General features: G+C 57.4%; 1 protein-coding gene across 1 annotated transcript; it reads left to right on the top strand.

The window, feature by feature from the left end:
• The first annotated feature begins 269 nt into the window (after positions 1 to 269).
• CBLN1 (cerebellin 1 precursor) lies at positions 270 to 3,707 on the top strand. The gene is made up of 3 exons (XM_001488649.6): positions 270 to 574; positions 721 to 840; positions 2,070 to 3,707. The coding sequence occupies exons 1-3, from the start codon at positions 311 to 313 to the stop codon at positions 2,265 to 2,267; spliced, it is 582 nt and encodes a 193-aa protein (XP_001488699.1). The 5' UTR covers positions 270 to 310; the 3' UTR covers positions 2,268 to 3,707.
• Positions 3,708 to 11,142: the final 7,435 nt, after the last annotated feature.

Genomic DNA, 11,142 nt, shown 5'->3' with positions numbered 1-11,142 from the left:
AGCGGCGGCCGCGGCGGCAGCGGCGGGTGCGGGCTGGAGGCGGCGGCAGCAGCGGGGCCCGAGCGCCAGCGGCTATGCATCCAAGTGCGGCTGGGCAGCCGCGGCACCCCTGAGGCCCGGGCGGGGCTCCGGGAGAATCGCGCGAGGGGCACGCTTGCCCGGGAGCGCAAGGAAGAGCAGCAGTGTCCAGAGCAGCGTCGGCGGAGCTGCGCACGGAGCCGAGGCGGGGGCTTCGGTGCGGGGCTGGGGCGGGGGGCGGCTGGTGCAGGCAGCCCCCGGGGTGGGGGGTGGGGTGGGCGCCGGCGCCGCGATGCTGGGCGTCGTGGAGCTGCTGCTGCTGGGGGCAGCGTGGCTGGCGGGCCCGGCCCGCGGGCAGAATGAGACGGAGCCCATCGTTCTGGAGGGCAAGTGCCTGGTGGTGTGCGACTCCAACCCCACGTCCGATCCCACGGGCACAGCTCTGGGCATCTCTGTGCGCTCCGGCAGCGCCAAGGTGGCTTTCTCTGCCATCAGAAGCACCAACCACGAGCCGTCCGAGATGAGTAATCGCACCATGATCATCTACTTCGACCAGGTGCGTGTTCCATGCAGACGGTTTGGTGGGGGTGGTGAAGAGGTGGAAGAAAATGCCTGATACTCTCCAAGGTCTCTGCGGAGGCGCGGGGACAAGAGTTCGGGATTGACTCTTGCCTACTGCCCTTCGTTCCCGTCTCGTTATAGGTACTAGTGAACATCGGGAACAACTTTGATTCAGAACGCAGCACTTTCATCGCCCCGCGCAAAGGGATCTACAGTTTTAACTTCCACGTGGTGAAAGTCTACAACAGACAGACCATCCAGGTCAGCCGCCGCCTCAGGGCCAGGCTCCGGCCCCGCTGGGGGCTCCTAGCCTAGGGAGTGAGCGGGCCCTAGGGAGGTGGGAGATAGAAGGGACACCAGCGTGTGCCCGGGGCTGCTTGGAGGGACGGGGAGCAGGGCCTCACGGTTCTGTGGTTCGGGCTGTCTCTTGCTGCTTCCGTCGCTGGCCCTTGGAACCTAGCCCCCTTCTGAGAGGCGGTTTCCCTCCTCCGCCTCCTGGGCCTCTCCAAGAGGTTCTCCCGCTTTCCCACGGGACTCCAGGGGTTTCCCATAGCGGTCGCTGTTAGCATCACAAACAGCTCCCGCTTCCGGAAGATTTCCGCGACCTTCGCCTTCAGCACCACGGACAGTCTCCCCGAGCCCTCGTCCCTGCTCCAAAGCCTACGAGACGCCCGTGCGCTTGCCTTCAGCGCCACGCTCGGGGACCTCCCGGGGTCCCTTTGGGGACTGACCCTGGGTTTTCGAACTAGCAGCCCGAACCCAAGTCGGCGATGGGTGGAGAGAGAAGGGAGGGGCGTAGCGCCACTCTCTCCTTCCTCCAGCCGCGTCCCAGCCAGCACTCGCCAGATTCCCAGAGGTGTGCTGTGCAGGTTTCCTCTTGGCGGAGACAGAAGGCGAGCGCGCGCCTAGGGAGAGGGCGCCGGGCCTCTGGCCGCTGAAAGGGCAAAAACAGGCGGTGGCGGAAGCGGCTGGGTCTGGGAGGGGAACTGAACCCGGGGTTCGGGAATGAAGCACACAGTGCAGCTCTGCGCGGGATTTCTCCTCAGTCGCAAGCCTTGTCTGGCGTCCCCACTGTGGCCTCATGGTGTCCAGGCAGGAGCCAGGGTGTCTGTTTGTTTTCCCGGAAGCGCCAGGAGCGGAGTTGCCCGAGTTTCTCTCTGAGCCTGGGGGGTCGGGGGAGGGGCAGAGACCTCGAGCCACCCACCGATTCCTTAAACTGGATAAAAAAGCACAGTCGGGATTCTCTGGGCGCGCTCAAGTGACTCCCGTTTCGGGGGCAGGCCCTGCCTCTCACCCACTGGGCCGCTTTCACCCCCGCTGGACCCTCAGCAGTAAGCTGCAAAGCCCCTTTTCGTCCCGCCCCGCTGCCCCCACCCTCAGCTGCGTCCAGGCCTTCATGGCTGTCAGCCAAGCCGCGAAGGGTCGCGTCCCCACTGCCGCTCCGGTACCGCCTGGCTTGCGCCTCTGAAGCGGGCCTTTCTCTTTCTCAGGTGAGCCTCATGTTAAACGGGTGGCCGGTGATTTCAGCCTTCGCTGGTGACCAGGACGTGACCCGGGAGGCCGCCAGCAACGGAGTCCTGATCCAGATGGAGAAAGGCGACCGAGCATACCTCAAGCTAGAGCGAGGGAACTTGATGGGGGGCTGGAAGTACTCGACCTTCTCGGGATTCCTCGTGTTTCCTCTCTGACTGGCTCATCGCAGGAATGGAGGCAGGGAGAGGGCGAAGGCAGGAGGGGGAATGAGAGAGGCTGAAATTTAGAGGACGGGAAAGCGGCACGACTTGAAACTTCCCACACCTCCCCAGCGGTGTCCGGGAAAAGGCGCGCGCCGCCGCGGTCGGACAACTTTGTCGGTTTCCTCATTAGAAGTCTATTGCGCTTAGCTCTGCGCACTCCCGTTTCCAAAAATAAACTCACCTCCCCATTCCAGTCGCAGTAACGAAGAGGGAGAGACTGCCTTGTCATTGTTTCTTACCCTGTGTTCATGTTCCCTACAATTTATAGAAAAGAAACTTTGTATTTCACTGTATAATGTGAAATATCTTCCTCCTCAGTGCCCCCTGAATCGTTCCACCTGCTGAAATCTAATATGCCCCTCCCCCCCTTTTTTAGCTTGGAGAGGGGGTGTTTTTCTTTTTGGATGGGGGAGGTCGTTTTAATTTGGCAAGTATTGCTCTTCTTAAAACACCGCTCAAGAGTTAATTAGCTGGAGATACTTTGTCTTCGGCTGCTTGCTAGCAGAGAAAAGGACTCACCTTAGTGGTGACTGGTTCAACAATATATATATAAATAAATATCCTTTGTACACGAAGAACTCTTCCCAGTGGAAACTGGCTGTATTTCCGTATTTCTATGTCCTATTCGGAGTGATCGTGAAATCTAAGGCTGCTTGATGTTCTGACGCTTGTCCATGCCCCCGTGTTCTGTGGCTCACCAAACGCCAGGAGGTTCTTCCGGACGCTTCCTCGTCCTCTGTAACATACGTGTGAATAGCCAAGATTTAATTTTGCTTTAATCCAATAAAGTTGAAGGGGGACTTTTATTTTTCTGGAACAGCTTTCTAAACTCCGCATCCTCCCTGGCTTCGAGGTTTGGGGGCAGGATGCGGAAGGGCGAGGTTCAGAGGTGCCGGAGACTCTGGAGAGCACGCCCTGAGGAAGGGCAGGCGCGAGGCTTCCCCGCGAAGCCGGCCTGCGCTCCCTTCTGCGCCAGACTCGGAACAGCCCCGCGTTCGCCTGTGCCCCCTGCTTTGGCGCAAACATAAGAAATTTGGCCGGAATCTTGCTAGGTCAGGCGCGGCTGCCGGCTTGCAAGTGAAGTTTGGGTTTTTCGAAGTCCAAATGGATCAGGAATATGTAATCCCAATTAGAGGAATCGCACCCAGCCTGCCCTGAGCGGCACGCTTCCCACGCCGCTGCCCTGGATACCCCCACCGCCGCCCCACCGTCCCGAAGCAGCATATGTTTCATGCCACCGCCTCTGAACCCGAGTCCGCCCGCCGTGTCCCGGGCGCCGGGCCCTGTGACTGCGCCCACCGCAGGACTTGTATTCAAGAGGTTCGTCCAGGAGTTTTGATTGTATCGGAACGTAATGTGAAAGCAAAATTGAAATAAACGACTTCGTTTTAAGTCTGGAAGTCTGACCCAGTTGCTTCGGCAGGCAGAGGCAGAGGGGAGGTCGGGCTCCAGAAAGCGGGTGGACGGCCAGCGGCCTCCGGACGGGAACCGCGGCCTGGATGCGCCCCCTGGATGGCTCAGAGGCTTTTTTCTGGCTGGAGATTCAGGGATGAATTTAATTAGCTCCTGGGCGGGCGGGGCGAGTTAATAATGGCGTAATAAGCAACGTTTCTCGAGTTATTCCTGCTGTTCCTGTGATTTAGAAATTCACCACGCACTCCTTGGAACTCGGGCCCTGTTCCTCCTCGGCGCGCAGTGCAGGGGGCCGCGTCTCTAGTCCGCGTGCTCCGCAGCCCCAGCAGCCCGCGGGTCCCGTGGGGGACAGGTAGGGACCTCGATAATGAGGAGTGGACGCGAGTGCTTTTCTGTTCCTGCCCCACAGTTCTTCTCCCCACTAGCCAGTCGCCAGGGAAGTGGGGATAACGTGGAATAAGGAGCCCTACAGGAATTTAAAAAAAAAAACCAAAAAACTGTTCCGTTTAAAAATGATACCTCCGTATTGTTCCGGTTGAGGGAGAGAGCTCAGGGAGAGCTGGAGCCTTGGGCAGCCCAGCTAGCTGGACCCAACTGCTCTGCCGGTGCGGAGCCAGCCGGCCAGGCATGCAGACCCTGTGCCCCAGGGCCTCTCCTCGGCCCCGCGGGGTCGGGTAGCCGCCACCCAAGGAAGCTGCGTCTGGAACCACTTGGAGCTCACTGGGCTGCAGCTGGGGGGTCACCCCTCTTCCTGAGGAGGGGACCCCAGGCTGTACTCCTGCTGGGGGACTTTGGCAAGTCCCCTCTCTGGGCCTCAGTTTGTCCATCTGTATAAAGATAGAGGAATGTAAACATCTCCGGAAGTCCCTCCCACTCTGAGGTCCCAGCCGTCCTCTGTCCCTTGACCAGGGGCCCACAGTTCTTTGGCCTGGGTTTTGTGAGTGCTGCCTACGCCTGAACTTCTCTGGCTGCTGAGGGCAGTCTCCTGGAGGCCAGGGGAAGTCCTCTGGGGCCTGCAAGGTGAACACAAAAGGGGAAAAAGGGCCCCAAGTCCGAGGCCAGGGGAGGTTACCCCTTGATTCTGCTCTGGCTCCAGCTGGCCCTTCCTAGGGGAGGGCCTCCACCTCCTGAAATGTCTGACCTTGGCACTGGAGACCCTCCTCAATCTGGGCCCAGCCCCTTCCTCCACCTGCCTACCCCTCTCCCTGCCATTTGATGGACCCACTGCTGTCTTGGGTGCTTCTGCACCTGCTGTTTCCTTGCTTCAAGTTGAAGTACCCTTTCTCTCCTCTACTTTTCAAAATCCTCTCCTTCTGGGGATCTAAGCAGTTCAACTAAAAGGCTGCTTCCTCTGGGAAGCCATCCTATCTCAACAGCACAGGCACTGCTTCCCCAAGATTCACCACCCTGTTTTCACCCTCCCAGCAGGCCTTGTTTGGCTCTGGTTGAAAAGGGAGACATCTGGGGCTGGGCCATCTCCTGCTCTGCAGTGGGGTCCCTGGGGTTCGGAAGTGCCAAGCTGGTACTCCTGCACTAGAGGGCTCTGGAGAAATATGGGGTTCTCCACCCCCCAAAGTACCCTCATCCTCAGGCCTGAGCCTCCTATTAGCCTGGTTGGGGCTGTGGATAGCTGTCCCCAGGGATCTGGACTTAGAGGCCTCGCTGAGGCCTGGCACGTGTCACTTGGGCCACCGTCCTCACTTCTGATTGATTGTTACCTCTGCCGGAAGCAGGTGAGTCAACCTGTGTCTGAAAATTGTGCCCCAGCTGGGAGAGAACCAGAGACCGCCAACTGGTGTGTTGGGGATTGACACGGTAGAGAAGAAAGGGCCAGGGGCCAGGCACAGACTACCCCCCTGCTCCCAACCCCAGGCGATCGATGGAAAGGTCTACTCTTAAACTTTCGGTGATTTCCTTTAATGCTAAGAACCCTCTAGGCCCTTCCATATCTGGGCTCTGCCTCCCGCTTTCATCTCAAATAGAACGATCAGAATAGAGCCTGTAGGGGTTCCAGGACTACCCCCTCACTTAGCCTCACCCTCTGTCTGAAAGACTCCTCCCCTGCCGGTCACTTTGGTTACTTCCTCCTCTCTGGCCTCAATGGTAAAGCTCACCTCCTCCTGGAAGCCTTCCTCACCCCAGATGCGCCTTCCTGGCCTCCCTCTTTGGAGTGGTGCCTCCCCACCCCCTTCTCCAGTTCCCTGAGGGTAAAGGCTGTGTTGGGGGGTCTGTTGCGGGCAACTCAGGGAGGTTTCTAGGACCCAACGAGCCCACACCTGATTCTAGGCCCTGTTTTACAGGCAGTGCAAGGCGCTTCCGGGAGCCGCGGGCCAACGCGGGATCCCTGGCGAGGAGCCGGCCCCTCGCTCCCTCGCTCCCCAGCCGCTGCCCCAGGGCAGCTGCGCCGGAGCGCTGACGCCCGTAGCCGGCCGATGAGAACGTGATCGCCCAGGTGCAGCGGGAGCCCCACGCCGCCTCTTGACCGCTGCCTTCTTGGGGGAGTGTGCCGGGGGACAGGGCGGGGCGCGGCGAAGGGCCAGGACGCTCCCCCGGGTCCTGGGACCCCGCGGACCGAGGAGGGCGATGAAAGACCGGGTGCGCGGACGCGCGCCCTGCCCTCTGCCCCTGGCTCGCTCGCTGAGACTGCTCTCTCCTCTGAACCTCATTTTCCTCAGTCCACAAATGCGAGGGGTGGGTTGGAAGATATCTGGCGTTTCCTCCAGGTCATTCTTCTTTTATGATCGACGCGTCCTTGAGTCTAAGCCTTCCCCTCCCCCCATCCAGCCACCCACCCTTCAGCGTGGGCTTGACCGAGTCCTTGTTAACTCTCTGGGAGGGCTGCGGTGTCTTTGAACCGGGAGTTAAGCCAGGAGGGAAGGCGCAGGCACCCTTCCTTTGAGCTAGCGGAGGCGGCTGGGGAAGGTTCCCAGGGGCCACTACAAAGGTCTCTTGATCTCTGTGCCCAGCTCTGCACTGAGGATACAGCCACACTCTCTCTGGGCCTCAGTTTGCTCATATTCCAAACGGGCACAATAATGCCTTCCCAACAACGTGGTTGTGAAGACTCTGCTAAAAGGTATGACAGATGCTCAGCACTGCCTGGCATACAGTAGGTGCTGAAGAAACTGTGGCAGCACTAGGAACAGTGGACACCTGGTGGAAGCAGGACACAAGGGAACATCTGGGTAGATCCCTGCACAGAACAGATGGGAAAACAGAAACCAGAGTGAAGGACCCAGAGCAAGTGAATGGGAGAATTAGCATCCTGTGTCCTTTCTTTGCCCTGCAGTCTCTCCCCGCCCCTCCAATCCATCAGGGAACAGGGGATTTAACCCCCTAGTGTCTATCATCTCCATCCCCCGTTGCTCGTGCATTTGCATCCATCGCTGTGGATGAATATTCTGTCTGCCTGTCTGCCCACTCCCCCATCAGGGCACGAGCCCTTCTGCATGTCTGTGTCCCTCTAGAGGGAGAGCCCCTCCAAGGGGGCCACTGCATGCTGCTCATCTTGCTTGGCCCAGTGCCTCCCATGGGGCCTGGCACAGAGCCAGTGTACTGTGATGGTGTCATGAGGGAAACCAAACTGAGCCTGGCATGATTGCAGGACATGGCCCTCACCAATGAAACTGCCCTTCAAAGGAACTTCCAGGCCCTCACAGCCCCACCCCATCACTGACAGGACTGCTGACATGGAAGTGCTCCCAGGCCCTGCCCAGGCACCGGCCCGTGCTCTCACTCCTCCCATGTCACTCTGAGCTCAGCCGTCCGCAGGAAGGCCAGCTGTGAGTGACCCTGGGAGAGCTGGAGCGGGGCCAGGGACGAGCATTAGATGGCTGGGCGGCGTACACTCCTGTTGCTAGGTCTTCTCACTGGGAAATGCTTCAGGCAGCGGTGAGGAGACACAGTGTAGCTGAAGTCGGGAAGGAGAAGTTCGTGATTATAAAGAAAGGGCTTCTGGTTGTGTGGTCACAGCCCAATGCTGAGGGAGGTCTTTGTTTCTCTTGCTGAACTCTGAGGCGGTCAGGGAAGAGGTATGGGGGAGGCACCAGGGATTGCCCCTGTCTGAACTTTAGGGCTCTGCTTGAGCCCCATCCAACTCCTCGGCCAAGCCCTCTCTGACCCCACCCATCAGGGCCTCACTCTCTGCTGACCGCCTGAACGCTCCTCTTCAGATCACACCCTGACTGCAGCTCTGCTGGACGCTTGGCTCCCCGAGGATTGGCCCCCGTCTGCTGTTCTCTACAGTGTGCCCAGGGCCTGGTGCAGTGTCAGTGGGAGACACTCTAGAAATGTTCCTGGAGTGAATGAGTGTGTGAACATGTGAGTGGGGGCCGATGGAGGGAGGGATTGCTGGTTGCATCGTGAGTGCATTTGCCTGGTCCACCAGACTCCACAAGGTACCTACCTTGTTATCAGCCATCCTTCCAGTTGCACCCTCAGTGCCTAGACAGCGCCTGGAACAGAGGCAGCATGCCAAGGTCATCTTCAGTGAGTGGATGAGGACGTACAGGACTTTGGCAATGGGACTCCCTGGCCCGTGAGATTCTGGAGTGCAGGCTTGGCGTTGTGCTCCTCTCTAAATCCCACGACCCCTGAATAGTCACATTTATTTTACGGTGGAATTGGATTGTGCCTGTCATCTAGGATTGGCCTCATAGCATAGGTTGTCCTTGTATGCTTGCCCCACCCCACCCCCAACGTACTGTCAGCTCCTTAGAGGACAGGGACCACATTTTATTTTCCTCAAAGGGCAGGAACACCTTCCTCTTTCCCCATACCTAATAACATGATTCGGTATTGGTTGATTGGTTCTTTAATCCTGGATGAAGCTGTTAAATCTGTGCAGTGGGTGGGGTTGAAGCCCCCAGGTGATGGTGTCAATCAGCTGGTGAAGCCCAAGGTTTTCCATGGTGCTGGCATATTGGCCAGGTGTAAACAGTAGCCACACCGTGCCTCTGCCAGTGAGGGAGCTGGTATTTCCCCAGCAGCCCTGGGCTTGTGGCTAGCCCGGGGGTCGCTAGGTTTTGTTCTAGCTGGAAGCAGAATGACCTCTGACATCCCCTCACAGCTTTGGGTTCCGCTGCAGACCATGGAAGTGGAGCGGGCACAGTTGGTTTCCTCTAAAGAAGATCAAGGATTCCCCAAATCCCCCCCTCTCCCCCCTTCCTCAGAGCCAGTCCAGCAGGGACTTCAGCCCAACAGAGAGTTCTCTGGAGTGCTCTGCCAGCCAGCAGCAACCTGCTGACTCAGGAGAGCCTCCAGGAGCCTTTTCTTCCATCATCAGAAATTACTGCATACTTTCAGGGAACCTTCAAAGCGGGGAGAGGGAATTACTGACAAAGGAGAGGCAACTGGGCATCTCGTCCTCCTCACTTAAAAGGAAGCTGTGTGCTCTGACCGGATCCTGCACCGGATAGACTCTCTTTTGTATTCTGAGAGGCTCAAAAATAAACTCCCCAATGTGTACTTCTGCCGAGAAGTTCAGATGATTTTATAATGACTGAGCGGCCCCAGATATGGAATTAAAATGCAGCTGCAAAGGAGCCTGCTATTTTACTAACTGGTCTCGATCAAAGTTGGTCAATTTAGGTCTCAGCAATGTTCCAAATGATCTTTTTCTCTTTGAAGGAGTTCATTTCAGGTAGACGGATTGTTTACTTATTCTGAAGATGCCAAGACAGAGGGCACGTTAGAAATACCAGTTGAGCTGTGGGGGCAGGCTCACAGCTCATCCTTCGTGTGGCATGTGAGTTCTGGTGCTTTTCCTTCCTTCCCCTCTGGGCTCTGGATGTTTCCCGAGTGGGGACGTGCCCAGCAGGCCTGGCAGCGTGTGGGCCTGTAGTCTTCATGTGAGTGACAGTGGTGCTCTTTGAGGCTGCAAAGTTTGCAGCTGTCTTGATGGCCCAAGTGTGTCCTTGTCTCTGTTACAAGAAGCTGGGGTCCAGGCTGAGGGCAGAAATGCACCCGTTTCCCAAGGAGCGAGACTGCACAACCTTGAGGTTGAGGGAACCTCCCATTCCCACTAGAAGTCTACGAAATACAAGATTCTCTGGGAGACAGGAGGGGTCTTCAGGTCTGACTTTTCAGCTTAAAACTGTGCCCGGGCTCCTGCCTCCTAGCCCAGCCCACAGGAAAAGCCCTGTGGAGACTGGCTCTTGGAGCTGTGACATGAGTCTTCTGGCCCCTCTCCATTCTCCCCTCAGTAGCCAGAGCGAGCTTCTCAAAACAGAACCCAAACCACCTCACACGGACTCTCTGCTCACAGCCACCCAGTGCTCCTCCACACGCTGTGCTGCTCACAGTGGCCGCCAGGCCTCCCTGATGTGCCTCTCTGTGACCCCGTCTGCTGTTGCTCTCCTCCAGAGCAGAGGAGCTCATTCTGGCTTCCTGTCGGTTCCTGGAATATGCCAAGCTCTCTCTTGTAGCAGACCCTTTGCACGTGTTGATCCTTTGGGGAAAAGAATACTCTTCCATCCGCTGACGCTCCGTGTGGCTGTTTCCTTCTCTTTTGGGTCGCAGCAGGCCATCCTGCTTACTCCCTTGGACATGGGGCCGCTTCCTCTATTGCCAGCTGAGCTCTATAATGCTGCCCTGCAATGCTCATTTATCTGTTTACCTGTGTATAGGCTCTCTCTCTCCCTGGGGACAGGGGCCTAGTCTGTCCTGGTGTCACTTTATCCCCAGAGTTTGGAACAGAACCGGGAATGGTAGGGGTTCCCTTCACATAAGAACGACTGAGTACAAACCAGCCTCCAGTGGGTTCCCCAGAGCTCAGGCTTCCGCTCCATCAAAGCAGAGCCATCTTTTCCTTGGGCCCTCTCCTCAGGAGCTCAGGGGAGCCATTAAACATGTCGCCCACCAGAAGCCCCATCCATCCAGAGGGGATGCAGGCTGGAAGCCGTGAGGTCAAGGATAGGGGCTAGAAGACTGGTCTCTTATCATCCACAGGCCCAGTGAATGGGTTTTTTGCTTGTTAATGTCTGTTGTTAAAATTGCTTAATTCATCTAACCATGCAGTTGGGCAGGGAAAACTGAAGTGAGCTGTGAATTTTTGAATTTTTCCCACTGAAGTCATCCTGCAACAAACAAGCACAAATAAGAGAACAAGGAGAAAAGGGACCTTGGTCTGGGGCAGAGGTGAAAAGCAGCCAAAATGCCATTCCTGGAACTGTAACTCTGCTTGGGGCAAAGAGGGGCAGAGAGGTGGGGACTGAGGGAGGTGAGAGAAGACAGCATCTTGACTCTTTCCAAGAGGGGATAAGGCAGCACTGGGGGCAGAAATGGCAGCAATGTGAGTCAAAGGCTGTAGAAAAAAAGACGTGCCCTCAGACTGCAGAATATCTATTGCAGAAATGCCCAGGTAGCCTGGTGTCGTCAGTCAAACATCCATTCAACAGTGCTTGCTCCCAGTGAC

The sequence above is a fragment of the Equus caballus genome, chromosome 3, assembly GCF_041296265.1.
Source record: "Equus caballus isolate H_3958 breed thoroughbred chromosome 3, TB-T2T, whole genome shotgun sequence".
Classification (NCBI taxonomy): Eukaryota; Metazoa; Chordata; class Mammalia; order Perissodactyla; family Equidae; genus Equus; species Equus caballus.
This window is presented reverse-complemented; position numbering and strand designations above follow the sequence as displayed.

Coding starts and splice junctions, on each gene's coding strand:
- CBLN1 (XM_001488649.6), top strand. CDS start 311: ATGCTGGGCGTCGTGGAGCTGCTGCTGCTGGGGGCAGCGTGGCTGGCG. Junction 575..720: donor TGATCATCTACTTCGACCAG/GTGCGTGTTCCA, acceptor GTCTCGTTATAG/GTACTAGTGAACATCGGGAA. Junction 841..2,069: donor ACAACAGACAGACCATCCAG/GTCAGCCGCCGC, acceptor TCTCTTTCTCAG/GTGAGCCTCATGTTAAACGG.